We start from the raw sequence: 23,147 nt of genomic DNA, 5'->3' as shown, positions 1-23,147 counted from the left end.
GGCACATGAAAAACAAGGAGGTGCTTGGTGACAGCCAGCATGGCTTCACTAAGGGGAAATCCTGCCTGACCAATTTGGTGGCCTTCTATGATGGGGCTACGAAACTGATGGACAGGGGCAGAGCAGTTGACGTCATCTGCCTGGATTTGTGCAAAGCGTTCGACACTGTCCCACATGACATCCTTGTCTCTAAATTGGAGAGACATCAATTTGATGGGTGCACCACTCGGTGGATAAAGAACTGTCTGGATGGCCGCACGCAAAGAGTTGTGGTCAATGGCTCTATGTCCGGCTGGAGACCGGTAACGAGTGGTGTCCCTCAGGGATCGGTGTTGGGACCGGTCTTGTTCAACATCTTTGTCGGTGACATGGACAGTGGGATTGAGTGCACCCTCAGCAAGTTTGCCGATGACACCAAGCTGTGTGGTTCAGTTGATAGGCCGGAGGGAAGGGATGCCATCCAGAGGGACCTCGACACGCTTGTGAGGTGGGCTGAGGCCAACCTTATGAAGTTTAACCATGCCAAGTGCAAGGTCCTACACCTGGGTCGGAGCAGTCCCAGGCACAGCTACAGGTTGGGAAGAGAAGAGATTCAGAGCAGTCCTTCAGAGAAGGACTCAACATAAAAAGGACATGGAACTGTTGGAACAAGTCCAGAGGAGGGCCACGAGGATGATCAGGGGACTGGAGCACCTCCCGTATGGAGACAGGCTGAGAAAGTTGGGGCTGTTCAGCCTGGAGAAGAGAAGGCTGTGTGGAGACCTCATAGCAGCCTTCCAGTATCTGAAGGGGGCCTACAAGGATGCTGGGGAAGGACTCTTCATCGGGGACTGTAGTGACAGGACAAGGGGTAACGGGTTCAAACTTCAACAGGGGAAGTTTGGATATAAGGAAGAAATTCTTTACTGAGAGGGTGGTGAGGCACTGGAATGGGTTGCCCAGGGAGGTTGTGAATGCTCCATCCTTGGCGGTGTTCAAGGCCAGGTTGGATGGGGCCTTGGGTGGCATGGTTTAGTGTGGGGTGTCCCTGCCCATGGCAGGGGGGTTGGAACTAGATGATCTTAAGGTCCTTTCCAACCCTAACTATTCTATGATTCTATGATTCTATGACTGTAGTGACAGGACAAAGAGTAATGGGTTAAAACTTGAACAGGGGAAGTTTAGATCGGATATAAGGAGGAAATTCTTTACTGTGAGGGTGCTGAGGCACTGGAATGGGTTGCCCAGGGAAGCTGTGAATGCTCCATCTCTGGTGGTGCTCAAGGCCAGGTTGGACAGAGCCTTGGGTGACATGGTTTAGTGTGAGGGGTCCCTGGCCATGGCAAGGGGGTTGGAACTAGATGATCTTAAGGTCCTTTCCAACCCTAACTATTCTATGATTCTATAATAGAGACCTGTTAGTCTACGTGCCCTGCTGCTTCAGTATACCAAAATTCTCCCCCAGCACCAGTGAGAGAGAGAAAAAACAGGGAAGAAAAAGGCACTGGAGTGGCTTCACATGAACTGAGGATTCCTGCACATCACAGGAACCCAGTTCAGGCACCAAAAAGGGACAAAAAATGACTAGACCCTGGCAACACTTGTGTTTTATAAACACACTTTTTATCTAAAACAGTTAAGAAATAAATGTCAGTTCTGATGTCAGGAGGAGGCACCTCCAAAACAGTCTGACCAACCCAATACGCAGACAAAGACCTTCCATCCATTCTCATTTTGATGAATTGCTTATTTATAACCTAATTAATAAAAGAAGAATCCCTCTTTATAGAAGTAGACATGAAATTCCAATACTGAAGTAATTTAGCAGCCCATACTTGCCTTACTTGCCCATACTTGCCTTACCTGGTAATGCACATCCTTTTAATATGTATGTCTTATTCCAGCATCTCTCACTAAATTAACTAAATTAAGGTGTAGAATCTGCAACTTATTCCTTTCTAAATCATAATTCAAATAATTTTTCACATAAGTCAGTATCTAAATACTAAACTGCACATTTGCAGCAGCCAACGAATCCAGTGTTGAGCCAGTAAGTAGGAACATGGCTTCAATATTTATTTTGGCTCCAGACCCAGGGTGCCATTCAGAAAATTTAAATTTTGAAAATTGCAGCATCCATTTTAATAGGGATAAGCCTACACTGTGATCTGGACACTGACCACTGCTCTCCCATCTGTCTGCTGCTGGCAAAGTATTCATCATCTGCAAAGTCAGTGTGTGTCCCTGCACTGCTTAACATGTGTTTTTCTTAAGAAGATGGAGATTGCTTACTCATTTCTCATCATGGTGCAGGATGGCTGCCCCCACCACAACATTCTGAATTTGCCATGAATGCTACTGACCTCTCCATCTTGGAAGTGCTTCTTGAGCTGCTTCAGCATGACAGTGAGCTTCTTGGACTGCACCCCACTGTAGGCCAGCAGCATGCTGCCAAACTGCCGCTCTGTGATCCGCCCCTCCACAGGGTCGTGCCGCTCAAACTGGAAGGGAAGATAAAGAAAAGGATGTGAAACCAAAGCCATGCAGCAGAAAGCTCCATTCAGGGTAAGGGCATAAAAAGGTACTGTAACAACAACAAAAACATTCCAAACATTGCAAGAAACACTCATGAAGACAAAATCTTAGTGCATTTGAGTATTTGTTTTCCCCAGGCCTGTCTCCATCAATAAGTCAACATTTTCTCTATGTGCTATACCCTGACAAAGACTTCTTCCAGAAGTTTTCATCTGACCCTTCTTCTTTTATCTCACAGGAGGGCAGCATTTGTAGATCTGGACTTGAAAAGGCAGGATGATTACCTGTACCTTGAAACCAAACTACTGTCCACAGGTCTCCAAAGAGGAGCAAGAAGAAATAAAATACTAAGGTATTCTTCACATGCACTTCCAGCTTGGAGATCTGAATAAGCATACACAGAATCTGATCTATTAGGAAAGGTCACTGCAGCAGCCAAAGATCCATGCAGGACCGAGATAATGTGCAAGCATATGCTTTAAAAGAAGCGCATGTAGGAGTGGTTCCGAGATTGCTACAAAGGGGGACAGCAGTTAATAAACCAGGAAAGGAAAGTCTTGCAAAAACTAAGTCTCATTTTAGCTCTTCTCTGCTCTAAACCCTATATAAGTGTCCCAGCAAGGTAAAGTTCATGGACACCTCCAGATCTCATCTACCCAAGTCCCAGAAAGTTTTTCTTGTTCTGAGCCCTTCCAGTCCCAACCTTTACTAATGCTGCTGTGAAGCCTCTGCAGAACTTCTCGCAAGCCTTTCAGCAGAGAAAGGTTTACTCCATTAATCAATGTCTCCAGCATTAGTTCATGTCCTCCTGGCTTTTGCTGCAGCGGAGGAGGGAAGAGCAATTCCTCGACTTGGGAAGGTGTTGGGCTGGAGCACCAGCTCTCTGCTAGCTGACTAACTCAGATTTCATATTTTCCTTTTTCTCCCCCGTCTCTTTGTGGCTCTACAAACATCGATGTCAGACTTCAACCAACTTCACTTTCACAGAACTCAGCATTCAGGATCTCTTTTTTGATTTCCCTCAATTTTATCAGAAAACATATGACCTACACTACAGCTGATCACAAGCCAGAAGGTGACATTCAACAACAAAATTAATTTTTCAGTTCCTATGGAACAACACAGTACCACTGACTTGATATCATATATTGCTTGATGAGTTAACCATTTCTGCCTCAATCGCACTTCTATGCTTAATTACACAGCTAACACAAAAGCCAGCAAGGCACCCGATCAAGATCAAGGAGGGGAGATGAAAGCCGGCAGCTCCACCAGCCTTGTTTTCAATCCTTGTGTAGGCAGAGCTCCAGACGCAGCAGCTATATGTGCTTTTAATATACAGCGCTCTTCAGCTATGCTATATAGCAACTAGGCTGCTTACAAACAAGGTATTACAGTTTCCATGCTAATGCCAAGTTGGGGGTAAATATTTTTTAATTATTAGAATATCAGCCAGATTTCTGCTGCTTTTCCCAGTGGGATACTAAGTGATTCTTACTGCATCTGAAATACATGGGAGTGCCAGGACTGGAGGGATTTGGATGGACTGTGCTGGCAGGAGGCAGCTCCCAACTGGACAAATTCTGCTTCTTAGCACCTTCTGCTTTCGCTTGAGTGGCCCACATGGCACTTTTTACTGTCATCTGATGGACACTTTGGGGGTTACTCACACCACAAAACATCAGCCTTTCTCAACCTTTTCATCTTCATTTTTCTCCTGACATTTGGTACCAACTTTAAGGTAATACAGGAGGATTATTCTCAAATGCCATGCTGAAGAATTCTTAACAGGAGCACAATGATGAAACACATTGTTTCAGCCCAGCTCTCCTCTTTCCTTCCCATTGTCAGCTAAGACCCAGAGATGTTCAAAGTGATTGCCCTACTGCTGCTGCAGAGGGTCTTGGCAAGTGATTTGGTTCCCCCCACTCAGGCTTTCTCAAAAAAAAGATGATGAAAACACATCTACAGTTTAAGTGTTACCTCGAGAAGGTTAGTACATGAAGAATAATGCCATAATTTCCAATCAATGTTTGCAGCCATGCAGCCAGACAACCCTGCTTTAAGCAGGATTAAATGCAAACTAACTTCTGCATGTCAACTATCACTATTGAAAACCGATAAACTAAGTTACCTTATTTAGTGGCACCTATTACTAAATGTTTATAGCTAGAGAATAAGCAATGGGGAAACATGCTTATTCCTCCTGTTGGCTATCTTCTCAGCTTTTGGTCTCCAGGGTTTTAGGGATTTCCTTGGTGGCAAGCTGCAGCTGGACCAGTATGTCTAAACAGCCACATGACATTTTTCCCCCAACAGGTTGCCTGATGCCACTTGGCACATACTAATTCTTTTATATTAGAAAAAAACAAAGCGTACTGGCCCAAAAGTTTCCCAGCAGGTACTACTGGCATGCTTTCACACAAAAGGAAAAGATGGATAGAGCTGCAGCAAAACACCTAAACTCTGGGTTTAAGCAGCCTGGTCTACACCAGGCCCTGGTGATTTTTCTGTACTACAGGGAAAATAGAAATCAACAAGTGCTATTGCATGAGCTGTCAAAGACATGAGCTAAGGCAGGCAGGGAAAGCCCTTCTGGAGGCAAACCTTTCTACAGCATCTGTTAAAAATAACTCCCAATATCCAAGTATGAGGATCTCACCAGCTCTGAGCAGCAGTATTGAAAGGTGGAGCACAATTTACATGCTGATGCTTGCAGTACTTTTGGTGTCTTGAAACATTAATTGAAAATGAAGTAGAAACATTAATTGAAAATGAAGTAGAATACCATCCTACTACCACAGCCCAAGTTTTGATCACAGCAGCAGCAAACGCCTCACCTACAGTAGACTCACTGAATGAGACGGAAGAGCTTTAGTCTTTTGGTTTATTGCACATTTGGGAGACTATGTTAAAGGACAAACTAAAAATAACTTAAACCCAAGATGAAGGAATTAAAATAACTTATTTAATATAAATATCTCTTTACAGTACAAAATTATTCCAAGACCCTGTGAATAAACCAACTCATTCCCCCTCCTTCTGGGCTCCCAAACTGGTTCCAACTTTTAATTTCTGCAGGTGGTCATGAGGTTTAGTGATGACTCACAACACCATACAAATGTTATTCATAAAAAACAGAAGAGCCTGAAAACCATGGAATTAATGCTTCTTACTCTGGGTTTAACTCACTTTAAAATTAACATCTCTAGCATTAAACCAAAACACTCATGGACGTCCTAAGTCAATTTCTGTCAGCCAACCATTATGCTCTCCCATAACACAGGCACATGGCAGTGTTCATTTGTAAAGGCCAGCCTAGAAAGGGGCTCGCAAATGAGAACTGGTCAACAACCAGTTTCCAAATTCAAATATAAACACCACTGACCTGAGAAAAAGCAATAAAGCCAGGGTAACAGGTCAAGAAAATTACCTCAAAACTTGCCTCCAAGCTAGTGTCAGATACATTTAAATTAATTACAGAACCAATGTGCGGGGGACATCATTTAAAGACAATGCAGAAAAAGAAAAATCCAGATGAAAGGATTCTGCCTATTTTTTTCTGATGTGTTAGCAATCGTGTTTATTCACGAAGAAACTTGAGGGGGAAGGGACACGAGGCGAAGGGGGACAGGATGGGACAGACACCAAACCCCACAAGGATGGAATGCAAGGCAGAGCACACAGATGTATTGCAAGCAAACACGTCCTCTGACAGCCTTTTTCATACATCTTAAAGAAAGGAGAAGCACAGCCAAGGCAATCGCTCAGCGGCACCACAGTGCACCAACCAGTGTGAGATGGAGCATCTCCTCCATGTGACACCCACCATCACGGAAACTGGGGAGAGAACAAGGGGGTCCTATGCCCCTCTGAGCTGCAGCCCCAACATCTTCACACTGAACACAGATGGCTGGCGAGTCCCCCTCTGGAGCAACTCCCACCCACAGCCACTTGGTGCCAGCAGTGGATTCTGCATCCACACACCAGCAAGGATATAGTAATAAAAGAAATATAATGCTCTCCAGTATTCTTACTGCAAGCCAGGATGCGTGAGATGTGTAAGAAATTAGCTTAGAATATAATAAGCAGTATTTTTGAAATTAATTAGAAACCAACATGCCTTGGAAGGAAATCAAAGGCATTCACAGGAGAGTAAGAAGGCAGGAGAGATGGGCACAGCACTCTCCCACTGCCAACTTGACCCAGCTTTGCTAGCCTACTTTCAGTAGCCAGTCAATATATCACATTAGGATACTTTCTACAATCATTTAAAGACTACCTATAATCTTAAATGTGTGTTAAATACTACCACCCCAAAAAAAAAACCCAACAAAACCAAAACAAACCAACAAAACCACAAAAAACCCACAAAACCCCAACAAAACCAACCCAAACCTTCAGACAGGACAAACATCATCGTGTTCCTCTATAAGCTGAAAAGTGGGTAAGGTTCCTTCTATCTTAGCTTTCTGTTTGAATAAATTACTCTTATCTTCAATGCATAGAGGAAAGGCTTCATCACATGAGAAGAGCAAAGACAAATAAACAATTTTCTTCCACATCCCCCTAATTATGTAACTTCATACAAAGCCAATACAAGGATCCACCATAAAATGACACACTCATAATCTCTCTGCTTCCAGACTTCACTTTTTTTCCACCCACTAACTCAATCCACCTTCTCCTGTGGGAAATCAAATGCCAGCTTCTGAGAAGCATCCAGCATGAACCAATTCAGAGATACCAACACAAGCAACATTTTTATTAAAAATAAACAACTGCTGGAACTTCTTAAACATGGACATTCATTTCCTCTCATTTCTCCTTCTGCCATTAGCTGCAAGCCTTATTGCTGGGAAATGAAGCAGCTCCAACAGCTAAGGAGCCATCTGGCACCGCCAGGAGGACTTCCTCTGAGTCCTCCTTAACTGTGCACATGAAGCATCATAAATGCCTCTGCAGACTCAGACCACCCACCTCAGACTTTTTCAATCTGAGAAACAATGAGGCAACCAGCAAATGTAATTTAAACCAAAAGTTTAGGGTACAAACAACATTGTGTCTCTATGAGCATATACCTGCAGCCCTGGCTTACCGTACCTTGTGGGGTAAGGGCTGAATTGCCCCTTTCAGTTGAGACTCAGTGCAGCAGGATGAATGGTGACCTCTCATTCCAGCTGACTCTCCTCCCTTCTCATTAAATTTGTCATAACCAATAGCATTAATATGAGAAATTTCTACCTAAAACCTTAGTGCTGAAGCACTGTCTAATCAAAGACTGTAAGTCTAAAAAACTGTTTAAAAAACAGGGAGCAGTATTGTCATAGCTGTCACCAGACAGAACTATACCCAAGAGAAAAATACCAGCTCTGCAATTGCTTGGGAAGGGAGAGCAGAGCACCAAACCCCTCACAAAGGGCTTAGCATCACTGTACAACCACAAATAGATGTAAAAACCTCATGCTTGAGAAGTGAGGTTTCTTCTCCTTCCTAACCTGGCACTGCATTTTTGGTCTGTACACTGAATGGTGTCTTACTTTGTTTTGCTTGCCTTATTTGCTGAAGAAGATTGTTAAAATAACCATCATGCCCTTCCAGTGACTGCACTCAGCATACATTCAAGCAGCATTTAAGATCAACCAAAACCAGCAAGAGGCTTGAAGCCCATCAATGCAAGAGATAGACACCCAGCTGTAACATGATGCAGCACTATGAGAACACAGCTCAGATTTTTCCCAGAGAAACGCCAAAGAAAAAGCAGTGGCGCCTCCCCATGCTGTTTGCCAATCACCTTTACAGTGCAAACCTTCCAGCAGCCCCAGAGCAACAGGATGGGAAAATCAGCTCAGTTTGTACTTTGGGACATGAATCTATATTCCCCAGACCTATCCTTCAATGGGAATACCAACTGCTGAGCCATGCAGATGAAGCGAGACTTTGTGTTGCTTTTTCTGCTATCATGCCCATAGCTATCAGTGCACAGGCTCATCTAAAAGTTAATGCATACTTGTGCTAGTCTATAAACACCAGGAAAGAATATTAATAGAATTAATAGGGTTGGAAGGGACCTTAAAGATCACCGAATTCCAACCCCCTCTGCCATGCTCAGGGACACCTCCCACGAGATCAGGTTGCTCAAAGCCCCATCCAAGCTGGCCTTGAACACTGCCACGGATAGGGCAGCCACAGCTTCTCTGGGCACCCTACCCTGTTCCAATGTCTCACCACCTTCATAGTGAATAATTTTTTCCTAATATCTAATCTAAATCTACTCTCTCAGTTTAAAGCCATTCCCCCTTGTCCTGTCAACTACCTGCCCTTGTAAAAAGTCCCTCCCCAGATTTCTTATCAGACCCTTTAGGCACTGGAAGCTGTTTAAGGTCTCCCTGGAGCCTTCTCCAGGCTGAACAAGCCCAAGTCTCTCAGCCTGTCTCCATATGAGAGGTACTCCAGCCCTCCAATCATCTTTGTGGCCCTTCTCTGGAGTCACTTCAATAGGTCCACATCCTGGTTCTGTGGGTTGTTTGGGGATTTTTTGGCAGGGTGTTTATTTTGCCTTTTGTTGTTGCTGTTGTGTTTTGGTTTTTGTTTGTTGTTGTTGTTTGGGGTTTGTTTCGTTTTAAACACAGCCACATCAGTTTTAAGAGGGACACAAATAAATCCCATGCAGCATAGTACTCCTACTGTGCAAGAATCAGCATCTTCAACTTACTAGGTTTTTATTTTTCAGAAATACCCCTAAATCCACCTCCTGTAAATTTCATGTAGGTATTCTTGAATGTCAAAGTAGCTGCAAGCAGGCATCCTGACAGTGTAATTTCTATCCTCTTCAAACACTCACATTACCAAAATATCTAGCTGTATTTTAACTGGCTCTTCAATTTCTAGGAAGGCTTCTGAAAACCAATCAAACAAAGTATGTATTCCCTAAAAATCTCAAAGCAAGCATCTAAAAACTAAATGTACGTGTGCCACATTTCCAACTGAGATAGCAAAAAAGAAAATAAAATATACAAGGACTTTTGGGTGGAGAGAAAAAATGTTGAGGGATTATTTATGCTGGTTAAACATCAATAGCAGAAATATTGCTAATACTAATTCTGTCAGGGTTAGCGGCAGTTAAAAAAGGTGACCTATTCGGAGAGCCATGGTATGCATAATAAGGAATCAAAAGGATCTGGGAAATAATGATTTATAGGGCAATCTTCAGATTCACAATATATGACCCTTAAAAGTGGTATTTGCTCAAGGCTTTATTTGACAGGCTGTAATACATTATTTATCTGCAAACTACTGCAGCACTGGCTCTGTTTACAGTTCTGGAGAAGCAGACTGCCAGGATCTCTTGTCAAGTTGCATATACAACTATGCCAGAGGAAAAAAAAAAGGGGGGGGGGGAAGGGGGGAAACACTGTTTACCTTCCTAAAGCCCAGCAACCTCCTCCATCCAAAAAAAGTTAATAAATTTAATATATGTAGTGTTTGCACAGGCACCAGATTACTGCCAAAAAGGAAAGAAAGGCAAAAGTTTCTAAAGGTTTTTTATTTGGAAACATCAAAGGTCTCAAAATGTTAGTTTTTTTAGTTAATTATGCTCAAAGGTTCCAGTGCACATGTATCTAAACCACTGGGTTTTGCAAGGGGAGAGCCCAGCTTGCTACAGATACAGCCTAATATACTGCAGTGGCAGCCTGCAAAGAGCCACTGGATGGGATCAACAAAGCCTAATTACATTCTTTGATAAAAAACACTCAGAGAAATAGCTCTAAAGATTATCAGAGCTACCAACATCAGGAGAAATGCCAAGAGGAAGGATGCAGAGAAGGAAATGCCAAACCCAGCTTGAGCCATCACGCACGGACTGTTCTGGGCACCACTCTGCAATGCTGGGCAATGTGAACTCAGCCTGCTCAAGAAAGTTGCTCCAGAGCAGGACAACCCATACAGAGCAGCAAACCATGACCATCATGACCCACCTCCAATGCCTAGAGCAGGTTGAGAGGCTCCCTGCCTGCAGTAGCTCCTGCCCTGGCATGCTGCAACACAGGCTGCACTGAGCTGGCACGCTACCTACTGCTGATGGCAGTCCCTGCTCCACTGGTGAGAGGCAGACAGCACCATGAAGTCCTCAGGTTTGGAAACCATATCTCAAGCTTGTAAAACTAGGCAGAGCATCAGCATTACGTGATTTCCCATTAATACCCTCTCCTACCTGATCCCCTGGACTCAAACACAGGTTGTACAACTGGATCAGATCAGGAAAAACACTCCCAACGCTACCAGCAGCAGCTTGCTCCTCTTAAAAGGAAAAAAGCAACTATATTCACAGAAGAAAATCCAGTCTTCCAAGTACCTTCCCCATTTCCAGTTTCATTCTGCTCTCAGAGAGCAGCTTAGATGAGCATGTAGCAGCTAGGTTTAAAATGTACATCTGTCAGTGGCAGTGCAATCCCAAAAGACCACGTTTGATAGATGCTTTTGAAGTTCCATTGACCTTGGCATGCCACTGCTGCCTATAAAGTGAAGAATATTAATTCCAATCACCAGCAACTTGTTATGCTTTAATGAGCAATTAAAAAAAGGTTATGTAAAGATGGCTGCACCTGAACTTCATCCTCACGAATCAAAATAACTTCTTGCCAGCTGTGAAAAGATCAGTGCTTTGAAATTTCATGCAGTGAGGGAATGAAAGGAAGGAAATCTAAAGAAGAGGAGTCAGTAATGCTAAGGGAAAAGGACATGTCTAAAATTAAAGGGAAGCCTGACTGCTAAGAGATGGAGAGGGGGAAGAGATAAGCAACCACCTCCCGCTGCTGCTCACCAGACCTGGCTCTATTACTGCCATTCCTGCCCTTGACAGTGCTCCTGGTACCTAGGTGCAAAGAACAGAGCAGCTTTTCCGTCCTACACAGTGAATGAGAAAAAGAGCAAAGTTCAGAAGCAGAGTACAAGTTCCTGACCCCCACCTCCCCCAGCAGGGAAACCCACAGGACAGCAGAGCCTGGAAGCAGAGCGGTACCCAGCAGAGCAGAACCTAAGTGAAACCATTACTCTGAAAAGCACAAATAGAAGTCTCCATGGAACAGATGTACACAATTTTACTAATACAGCTCTCTTACTGCCTGCTAGAGCTTACACTGTTTCTGTTTGACCTTGGTGCTTAATTCCCCAAGAAAAATAAGTTTGCAGGAGTTTGATTCAGCCTAGCAGGGGAAAGAGAGTGTCTGTGTGCTGTTCCCATGTCCTTAATGCACCAACAGAAGCAAAGCCAGGAGCTGAAGCAAAGCCAGCAATGTGTGGAGTTGCAGAACAGCTGCCTTCAGAGCTTGAAAGGGAAAAAAAAGCAAGAAGACTAAAGCATTTGTTCATATAGCAGAAGGGTGAGGCAGAAAAGCCAGATACCTGCTACAAGAAGGGCGCATCAGAAACTTCCCAAACAGTGAATTTAGCATGCTGTTGTTGTGCACGATTCGATTTGTATTTATTTTGGGTTGTGCTTAAGAAGCTGGCTAACATGCTCACCGGAGGAAGTAGTGCAAGCCCACTGGGTGATAAACATCTGACTTTTCTGTGATTAACACATTGCCCACACTGCTGTAGTCACTGTACTTAAAGGTCCACAGGAAGATGGGAAATACGCAGCCCTAAGAGTCTGCTTTGATTTTTGTCAGCTCAGCAGGACATTGCAAACACCTCAGCAACGGCTCAACAAATAGTAACAAAAAGCTGAGGAAGCTTCTGAGACAGCTCCTGCCTTTCCCACCTTCTTAACAAGAAGAAAGCCAGCACCAGCATGAAATCCTGCACATATGCTGAGCTTGTCAAGCATGAGCTAGAGCTGGTCCAAAGCCTTCCTCTGTATGGGATTTACGTGCCCAGGTACATCCTGCAGCTAATGCAGCTGTACGGCTGTGGTCCCACCATGTTCACAAAGACTCCAGTCTCTTGCCCACCAACTTTTGGGATTACCTAGGTCTTGGCTAACTGAACCATACATGAACAAAAGCAGCCATGCTAACTAGCTTATCCCTTCTACTTTATGGACTCAGTGATATAAACCTCCACACACGCTCTCATGGCAACATAATTAATCAAAATATCATTCTGGGGATTTTATTTGCAGGGGTCCTACAAAAGGCCCTGCATGAGCACAGGGCTCAGCATGCTGCACTGTGGGAGCTTGGAAGTGGATTTACACACACTTCATAAACCAAAGGAGCCTGTTCTTACAGAGCCAAACCCTTTACTGCTACTAATGATGCAATAAATAGGAATTCCAATAAAATCCTTAAATGGCTTCCCCTGCAGAGCTGCTGCATCAACCACATTTAAGTCACCCAGTTCAAATATAAGCAAAACAGCAGAATATACCATAGTGGGTGTTTTCTCACCAGGCACTGTGATGGTTGCTTTAAGCAGTCCATGAAGCACCCATCCCAAATGAGAAGATGGTAAAGCTATTCCTGTGCCTTTGAGTGATATCCCAGCAAGGGGGACAGGATTTACCACAGGATGGTGGTAAGTGATTCTCTTTATGCTGGGTACCTCCTTGGTGCCACTGTCCTTAATCTCAGTGTGTTGGTGCCATCTGTAGCACTACAACTGCTCACTTGTCACTGCTGATGGAGTGGAAACAACTTACAGCTAAGACAAAATTTAAGAAGTGGCTGCCTGAGTGCTTTTGCTTGATTTCAATCCAACGCATATGTTGAAGACAACCACACAGCCAGACATAGTCTTCCTGTCCTCAGGTAGGCTGAGCATGGAGTTGACTGAAGCACAGCCCAAGGGCCAGTGTGCCCACCACTACTTGAAGCACACTGGTCAGCACCCCCAGGATGTCTCACCAAGCAACTGACAGCTGGCATGAAGATGCTTGATGTGCTTTTATGATCCTGAGCCTCTCAAACCACCCCACAGCTGATATCTGACTCTTCCTCCACCTTTCAGAGTGAGGCGCTAGAAGGGTTTGATTTCTCTGGTACAGGCCATTTCACCACTTGCTTTTGCAACCTGTACTGGGCAGGAATTAGTTAGGAATAGCATTTATGGCATCTTCCAATAGAGACAAGAAGCACAGCTTTTGGTACCTCACCCATGATGGTGAAACCACCCACTCACCAGCACTGTCCCTTCCTAATGAAAAAAGGGATTGAAATTTAACCTGCCTTGTATTTAAACTAAACTTTCCCTGGTGCACATTTAAGCCTTTCATTACCTCCTCTGCTGTTACTGATTGATGAAAATTAGTTGCCCCAGTCTTCCTTATAGTGACTTCTCATGTTTACTGAGACAGTTATATCTCCCTTCTGTCTTTCTGTTAAGCTGCACATGCCATGGCCTCATAATTTATTCCTATTTTCCAGATTTCTTTTTCACATACTAACATCCCACTCTAAACCTGAATGCCATCTTTTCCCAAAAACCTGAGACAGTGCAGTCAACCTGAAAGCTTCACATGACCCTTTCCATTCACATGCCAAGATAAAAGGAGGCTGTCAGAAGCTTTGAATGCCATCAAAACCATGATAACCTGTCCAAATAATTTCAACTGCTTGACTAGAAATTCCTAGCTTAACACATGTATATGTTGGGCTGTGACTCCTTATCTACAGGGTTCCCTGACATGAAACTATTCATCATGGTCAAATGATCCCATTTTTAACTAAAAATGTTACAAAATTCTGTGTCACCTTCACGGCTACCCATCACAAACTCATGGTCATCAGCTTTATTTCTATTCCCTAAAACTTCTAACACATTAAACACAGGAGAGGGAATATATAGATCTGTGGGAATAAGCCTGACAAGTCCTCTTCTTGGCACTAAACTCATCATGGCTTTGTCCATCCCTGACTCTAGTAGAGACTTCTGGAGGGGAAAAAAGCCTCAACAGCAAGTTCCCCTTGCCTTCCAGAGCTGCTGCTTAAAAGTTATTAGCTATCAACATACCTTGAAACTAGAGTCAGAGGATGACAATAGTGACACAGAGTGTGTGCTCTCATTCTCTGATAGAAATGGATATGATATGTAAGACATCCCATCCAGTGATCTCTTCTTTCCCTATCTGCTTCATCAGCTAGGATTGACCAAAAGAAAGAGGTTCAGGCTGAACTCGGTATGTAGTAGCACAAAGAGACAACTAGGTAGCATAGGATCACTGCAGGAGGTCTCCCCTCATTAAATAGATCTGATTCTCCACCATCATCTCCCATGATTCTCAGCTTTATCCTGCAGCTGCACAGGCAGTTCATAAGCACACATTTGGTCTGTTGTCTTAGCAAAGAAGAGGCTCCTAGGCAACATACCAAAACACAGATATAAAAGCCAAGCTGCTCCAGGTCTTTCTTTGCTTTTGACTAAAAAGTGGCTTCTTTTTAATTGTGCTCTGCTCATTAATATTCCTCTTCCTGCTCTAATTCTGTGCTTTACCTATTCCCTCTCACAGCAGCCATTGTTTGCCCTTCATCAACCCCAGGGCTTGGACTGCCTCTCTCCCACTGCTTACAACCCAGCTACAGTGCTTGTGCTCAGTGGGGCAGGAGCTCTCAAGCTGTGCAGTACATGTTACAGAACCTGGGTCCTCCCAGTGCTGCTTCCCCACCTCACCTTCCCACTGAATCACTCATCCTCTGGGATGAGCCCTGAGGCACACTTCAGGTTGTCTGTATTTAATGATCAGCCTATCCTTCTCTCCTTCCCCATAGCACACCATATGATTTCGAAGTTTATCTTTTAATACTTCATACCACAGCCTCAGAGGCACATCTCAGGTGACTCAAACCATTCCTTAAGACATTTGCACATCAGAGATGCCACAGGGAGAGACACCTCAGGTAAACGCTGCAACTAGGTCAGGAAATCACTAACAATGAACCCAAGCAATTTTTGTAGCTGCCATCAATTGCCCCATTAAAGAGAGAACTTCACAAGTGCTGGTTTGGCTTTTCATAGGGAATGACCATGTGAAGGAAGAGAAAGCAAGTAGGGGACTAAAAGGAGGAAATATAAAGGACATAGATATAGAACTAGATACAGAACTGGCAACTATGTAAGTACGCAAAATACAGGATGCAGAGAAAGAGGAATTCATAAGAAAAAAGTGAAAATGTTACATCCCCCATCATCGTTTCCACATTGGCCAGGCCGGCAGTGAAGCTGACTGAGCAGATCAGCAGGTAAGGGACAACTTTGTGAGACTGCACCGCTAACCATGACAAAGACTGACATACAGGTGACTTAAAATAAAAATGTCTCATGTAAGTTCAATAGTAAATTAACCTCCAAAAAGTCTTGACTTTTGGACCCTTCCTTATGAAGCTTAGCCAGTCTGACACTGCCAAACTTCCTTTGTCAGGCCAGTCAAAACAATTCAAGTTACTCTTTTCTTTCACCTAAATTACAGCAGCAAATACCAAGAAACGCAACTCATTACCACAAGGTTTGTAGCCTATGCTAGCAAATCACTGAAAATCTGTATCAGTCTGCAAGCCCACATAAAAACAAGTCAGAACTGCAAAAATAAAAAAGAGTAAGCTGGTAACAACACAGTAGCTTTTAATACTTGTACAGGACTTCTTAGATACTAACTACCCCAGCACTGGGACTCAGAACAGAAAGGCACTTATAGACCCAAGTTATTACCCTAAAACCAGATTGTGAAGCATTACAAATACTTTATGAAGCCAAAATATCTCTTAACACAGGGTTAAGATCCAAAAAGATCTAAAACTTTTTAATGATATGTGCAGATGGAAGAGCATCCATCACCCCTTCATAAAAACCAAACCACGCAGCAATCTTATCAGCATTAGTCATGAAAACATGAGTTCCCAGGGTAAAGAAGTTACTTTCATGACCTGTCACAGAACAGACACATATAATAAGTGATTTTCTGAATGGCAGCAATGATGTGTGGTACCTTTGCTGTATTCTCACAGAATCCCATTTTACTCCTCTTTGCCACACAACTTGCAAGACCTTTAGCCTGGGAGGAACCCCTACTGAGGCATCCTTGATCCTCGGGTGAGCAATAATCTGCAAAGATTCCTATGTATAAGCATAAGGACACACAGCTGCATGAGGATCTGACTCTTCAACCTATCTGGCAAGCTGCATCTCACTACCTCAAAGTGTAGACCCTAGATCACACCAGACTTGAGATGTGGGGTTGCTCAAAGTTGTGAAGCACAACCTTGCCTCTCCAGCCATGGCATCTCCTTCCAGAAAGACAGCCCCCCACCTACAAGGTGTAGGACTGGATTAGTACCTGCTTCACCAATTCATCTAAGAACAAATGCTCTCTGTGAGTACCCATCAGGGAAACAATGTGCTATAGAAATCTCACTGCAGGCAATCTGGAAAAAAAAAAAAGTATCTTTACTAAGGGCTTATGCCATAGGCACATATCCCACTGCTGGCAGAAGGAGACCTGGGGAAGTAAGACTAAATATGGAGATTAAATCACTGCTATTAGCAGGGTTTAGGTTGCCTTTCAAGGGTGACACAGATGTGGAGAACAAAGGGCTAACACATCTTTTCTATGTGCACTTACATAATCACAGAAAAATTTAGGCTGGAAGAGACCCACAGGCTGGCTGGGACTCCTCTTGGTCCAGCAAGGACACAGTAATATCTAGGACAGACACTAACAAGCAGAAACAGCATAAACAATTATGTCAAGTCCTATTCATCTTCTTACCTCACACAGTACTTCCACCCAAATAAACCAACAAACCACTGTTTGAATCCAATACTGCCTGTCTTAGGATACACTATAGCTGCAGAGCCTGTCCAGACAAACTCATCAAGGTTTGTCACACTAAGTGATAGGAAAGGAAGAATTTCCATAAGCACTAATGCAAGGCAGCATGAACGCAGTAAGAAAACAGCAAGGACTTCGCTGGGAGCCTGCCCCATTCAGTGGGTTGGCTCCTGTGCCTCAGCCTTTGCTAAGCTGGGTCACCCTGCAACACCAGGAGGTGGCCATGGCTTGCTCACAGTAGCCAAACCACAGGAGGTTGCAATAAGCCATCAAAAGCTTCTCCTCTCCCTCTGGCTGTGGTTACTTCCCTCATCCTTCCCTTCCTGCAGCCAAGCTGATTGCTGAGTTTCCATAAAATGGTGGAAAATGTACTTTCATCAAAAACAAACAAACAAACCAACCGGAAGGAAAGAAGAAAACACCAGGCGCTGGTTACTTAAACATGCTGTCAGCACTTCAGCCATAAGGAACACTGAAATGTTCAAGGCTTTCTCTGATCTAACTCCTCTGAGAAAGTGTCTGCTCAATTTTAACACCATGCATGGATACTTGGGTAAGGAGAAAAGACAAAAAAAAAAAAAAAAAAAATCAAAATCAGTAAGAGGAAAGTGGGTTCACTTTCCTTGTGAAACTCTTGTTCCACCTTCACAGTGAGCAAAAGAAACTGGTTCTCTAGTGTATTAACTGCAGCTACACCTGGATCCTGAGCCAAAGGGAAAACAGCTTCTAAAAAGATCTTAAAGTAGATTTCTTTTGGAAGAAATCAAGCATCACTGTTTGAGAACAGGGGTACTGTGCTGCTCAGGGACTGCGCCAGCCCCAGAAGATACTCTTTAGACCTGCTGATGGTGCAATTCACCAAAGCCTTTTCTGGAGTTCAGAGACCAAACATGAACAAAAACTGGTTTTCAAACTAACACCCCAGGTTCAGACCATGTACTAATTTTGTTAAGCCCACAAAGGATGAATAGGTGAGGGTACAGGAGTTCAGCTGAGCCCCTGGCAAATCTGCCACCAGGTCCTTTCATGTCCTTCTTGTCCCCCAGTAACACTAGTCATGCCAACAGAAGGATCCAGAGATGATCTGCATGGCCTGTTGAGTATGGGGGTGTTGAAGGACCACTGTGCTCACAGGCTCATTACCTGAACAGACATACAGAATAAGGGAAACCGTTAAAAATCGGCTACACGAGTTACCTGATGCTCTGTAGTACAGTATTTCATAGCGCCACTTCTCACTGCTCTGATCTGCATGGGTCAAGGTAAATACCTGAGGGATGTCTCTTCTCTGAATTACCACATTTTTTAAGTGAAGAAGTTCATTACAGCACCCCTTGGAAAAGGAGCCATGCAAACCCACTAGATGCTTGTCTGAAAAGATTCTTAACCATGAACAAACACGTCAAATGTGAAGCAAGGAGACACGGTGGGAGATCATGTCAAAAGAGATAAAAGTAGAAGAGGAGAGAGGCCACGTTGCATAATGCTGAGGACAGAAATAGGCCTGTATTGCCTAAATCAATGAGAACTATGAACACACAAAAAAATGGGTGTATCATGAACTTAGATAAAAATTAAGTTTGGTGGAACAGAATTTTTACCTTTGCGTAGGTCAGTTTTTCAGTTAAAATAAGTATAAAAAATGCTAAGCACAGCACCCTGCTCAAGGGTGCTATCAGGAATTCAGTAATGATGTATTTATAATATTCATTAACTTAAAGACATAAATATCTTTAATAACTAACTCATTAGAAAGGCAACTAACATTCACCAGGACAACGCACAATTGACCAAAATCAGAACTAAATTTGTACTAAACTGCTGCAGGAGAAAAAGAAAAAAGTACCATGAAACTGAAAAAACCCATTGCTTCTTAATAAGGGGGGACCCATGGAGGGAGCACAGGACTCCAGCATAGGGTAAAAAAATACTTAAGTGCTTCCTTGTTGTCTGCCCTTGGAGTGAATATGGCAGTGGCAAACCAGAGCCGGGCAGAGAAAGGGGACAGAATAATCTCTATTTACAAGGATGGAATCATCTCTATTTCCCTTCCCTTTGTGTTTGAGCTTCAGCTTATTTTTCTTAACCCTAAAAAGTATTTCATTTGTTTCAACTTGTAGAGACACTGAGGAATTGACACTTTCTGGTTCACAACGCACGTTGTCATCAACCAGCCTACATCCCTGCAAATGCAGAGCCACACCACCTGTTTTAAAGACCAGTTATATTAAGTCAGTGAACTGGACAATTACTTTCATTTAAAAAAAAAAAAAAAAAATTAGTCCTGGAGTAAGTTTCTTTCTTAGATTTGTAAAAGTCCAAATAAAAAAGGGAATAAATTCAGCTAAAGTTTGCAACAACTGACTTAATAGGAACTTAATAAAATGCTGTTCATTGGCTGGATCACACAACCTGAGCATGCAGACATTCACACATCAGACTGAAGCAGTAGTGAGGTCTGAATACTGTTGGCTTAACAGGTTACGGTTGTGGACCAATCTTCTTGTGCACAAATCCTCATTTCTGCTGCAAATAAAAGCCTGGCTTTACTCAAGCCAGGTCAAACCTCTGAGCCTGCTGCAGAGAAGGGCACTGTTTCTAATTGAGTCAGCTCCCTTTGGGAACAGAGACACAGCTGTACTTGCTGTATTCAAAAGAACCAAATTTTAAAGCTTAATGCTTAAATTCAGGCTATGTGACTAGACGTAGGAGATTAGGAGCTGGTATTAACCCATGGTAATGAAAAGAAAAAAAGGAGGCCTTCAATTCAATTCAAAAGTAAAAAACTCAGAAGAGATGGATGACATTTTTTATAAAGCACATTAATCCAGGAGTGAATAATGGAGGTCACGTAACAGAGATCACCTATTTAGAAGGATTCAAACAAGACTTGAACACTTACATTGCAGAAATATTCAGAATAGTGAAGCAAACAAGAAGGCAGGGTCAAAAGCAGAGGTGAAGAGTTTTGGGGATGTTGTAAACCCTGGTCATCCAGGACATAGCTCCCTCATTAGGATTGACACAAACCTTCCTCTGTAAGGTAGTAACATGCCCCACATTCCCTCTATTGGTTCTTTTTTAATAAAGCATCTCAGCCATCTCCATTGGTAGTGCCAAGACAACAGCAAGGCAGGTATCACATAGAGGGACAGCCATGCTGGCTGCTGCTGCTTCAACTCCACAAGAGCAGCTATGGACAAAAGCTGGAGATGTTCCTCACAAGTGCCACAGGCACCAAAATACTCATCAGACATTTAACAACAGACTAGATCCATGAGTGCCAAGAATCGCAGCTGTAGTAATTCCCTCTGAACCTGTCCCACACTCTTGCTCTTCTTCCAGGAACTACATCATGCAGCATAGTCCATGCTGTACTGCCCTCTCCCATGTGTAAAAATAACCCAAACCTCAAGCTTCAGAATGTCATGCTGCAGTTTGCGCTGGAAGTCGAGGAAGTGGGAGATGGTCAGCTTCCCCTTCAGATCCGCTCCAAAGAAGTATGTTGTCAGTGCAGAGTTGAAGCCAGTTTTCAGTGTGTTCCCCGTTGTAGATCGGTCTCTGTGACGCATTCCCATGCTGGTTTGGGAACGAATGATGCTCTGGACCTAAAAATAAGAAGAAGGATGCTAGTTTCAAAAACAGCACTGGGGCTTACACTAGTCAAGTGTCAGCACAAAGTACACCATGCTTAGATGTGCGATCTTTTTCTTCCTGAAATAATGCTTGAAAAACGTAACTCAAAAATTTGGCTGAACTTAGGCTTTGGGGTTTTTTTCAGTTCTTTTTAAAGAAAGAAGAGTATGAAATGCTTAAATGACTCTTAAGAAACAATTCACCCAGTCTGCAGATTAGCTCTCTAGCGCTGATCCTAAGCCTGGTCAGCAGAGAGCAGCTTTTTCCCAGCAAAGTTGCAGGAGGAAAGAAAGCCAAGACAACTGTGGGGAAATAAAACCTGTACACGTTTTGGAGCTTCCATTCTTACTGTACTGCACATCCTTGTCAGCTCACACCAACCTCAGTAAGCCCACACTGTATTTCCTTTCCCCTTGTGTACAAAACCAGGGGTTTTCTAACCCAGAAGCACACGCTCCTTGCTGCCTGCTGCTTTCTACCGTGGCTAGAATCCTCCACCCCTGGGGCTATGCAGCAAGCTGATCTGTAGGCAGGGACTGACCCACCTGGAACAAAGAGCTCTTCGAAAGTCCCACAGGCTGCATCAGCCCAAACACAATCCCAACGGCAGCACCAGCAGAATAAATGATGCAGAAGTATCTTGAGTTACCAGCAGACCAGGATATTTGCACGAAGACAGCCAAGTGTGAAAGCACACATTGTAATAGCAATATCTCACACAAACCACACAGGCAACCTTCCTCCTTCTCCTCTGAGCTCTCACTAGTGCCCTGATGCCTTCTTGAAAGCACTGCTCAACTTGAGCTGATGCTGTGGCACGGAGCAAGGACATGCAGGACAACTTCCCTGACCCGTACAATATGGCAAAAGGTTTAACATCAAGGATGCCACAGCCTGAAAAATCGTTTGTTATTGTAAAGGTCCTGTGCTAATTTAAGGAGGCAGCCAAGCCAAATACTCACTCCCCTCCTCTCTCCATTCCCAAGTATCCTACTACCCCTTCCCAGCACCTGCCCATCTGAATGATTGTTGCTGGGATATGAGAAGCCAGGCTTATTTTTTGTGTAACAATTCATCTCTCCCAACAAGGCAGCAGCAGGATTCATTTTAAGGATGAGTGTAAGAAAGGAGGGAAAAAAGAGCCACCCAGTGTGCTGCCTGGCACTCAGCATAGCCTCAACAGCACAGACTTCCGAAAGTTCCAGCTAACACTGCTGCTTTGCCTTCAGCCTCTTCCTCCTGTTGACAAAAGTTGGAGGAAGAAAAACAGCTGCCAAGAGCTCCAGCTGTCGAAAGGATGCCAGAACCTTGTTATCATAGTATATGGCATGTTCATTTTTTTCGTAACAACAGAGCGAGCGTTGAAACAACCCCAAAGGGGATGCTGTGGAGAACACTGGATGTTGCTGCTGGGCTTCCCCCACTTGAAATGCTGCCTCTGAAACACAGACTCCTGGCTATTCTTCCGCTACAAGGAAAAACCAAGTCAAGTCAGAGGAAAAAAAAAAATACTTAAAAGAGCCCCCAAACCTTTTTTATAATACGCACTATGATGTGAGGAAGGATTTTTGCCCTGTAAATAGCAACTCCTTATTTTGCTTTGTGCTCCACTTTAACTGCAAGCTCTGCAAACACATTCAGGAGACAAATATTTATAAACTGTCTGAAACAATGCAGTTTATGATCAGCTTTGAAAATTGCCCCTGTTTCTACAGAAGTGAGTGTTTACCACATTGCAGACTGTTCAATAGAGCATGTTTTCTTGGGTGTTATTTATATGGCATCCTACACCACTCTTTCAGAAAAGAAAGGAAAAAAGTGTTGTACAGTTTGAAAATCCATCTGTAGGCACTGGAGCCAAAATTATTTGGCTGGTCCCTATCTTAGGCAATCCATCTAACACCCAGAAAGGCAGGCAACCACTGCAAGAAGCTGCCCTCCAGCCCAGCCAGTGCTGTCCTCCCCCACAGTTCATCGATCATACTCTGATGTGAAGCACAGAGATGCTTCCCTGCCTTTTGTGTGTATTTCAGCCTAAGTGTTTGTGCTTGTTCCACCTTTTGCACCAGACAAGGAAAACCAATTAAAAAAAAAAAATCAATGAAAAGAGTTAATGGTTTGACAAGAAATCACAAGTAACACTGCATGTGAGTTTACTACTTTTCATTCAGCTTTTTAATTAAAACTAGAAAAGTAAGCAAACAATTTACATGCTGAAAGATGAAAACAT

At 43.5% G+C, this 23,147-nt stretch overlaps 1 protein-coding gene across 5 annotated transcripts in view; it reads right to left on the bottom strand.

Moving 5' to 3' along the window:
- MICU1 (mitochondrial calcium uptake 1) overlaps nt 1-23,147 on the bottom strand; it is a gene marked incomplete at its 3' end in the record, with an annotated part of 112,481 nt that overhangs the window by 15,302 nt on the left and 74,032 nt on the right. For all 5 annotated transcript variants that reach the window (XM_080622123.1, XM_080622126.1, XM_080622122.1 and 2 more), the window contains 2 exons: nt 20,692-20,889; nt 2,343-2,480 (listed from right to left, as the gene is read on the bottom strand). In XM_080622123.1, coding sequence (XP_080478249.1) covers nt 2,343-2,480; nt 20,692-20,889 — 336 coding nt within the window. The remainder of the gene's footprint in view (nt 1-2,342; nt 2,481-20,691; nt 20,890-23,147) is intronic.

This window comes from Psittacula echo (genome assembly GCF_963264785.1).
Source record: "Psittacula echo genome assembly, chromosome: 6".
Taxonomy (NCBI): Eukaryota; Metazoa; Chordata; class Aves; order Psittaciformes; family Psittacidae; genus Psittacula; species Psittacula echo.
Note: the sequence above shows the minus strand (reverse complement) of the source record. Positions and strands in the feature narration are given on the sequence as shown.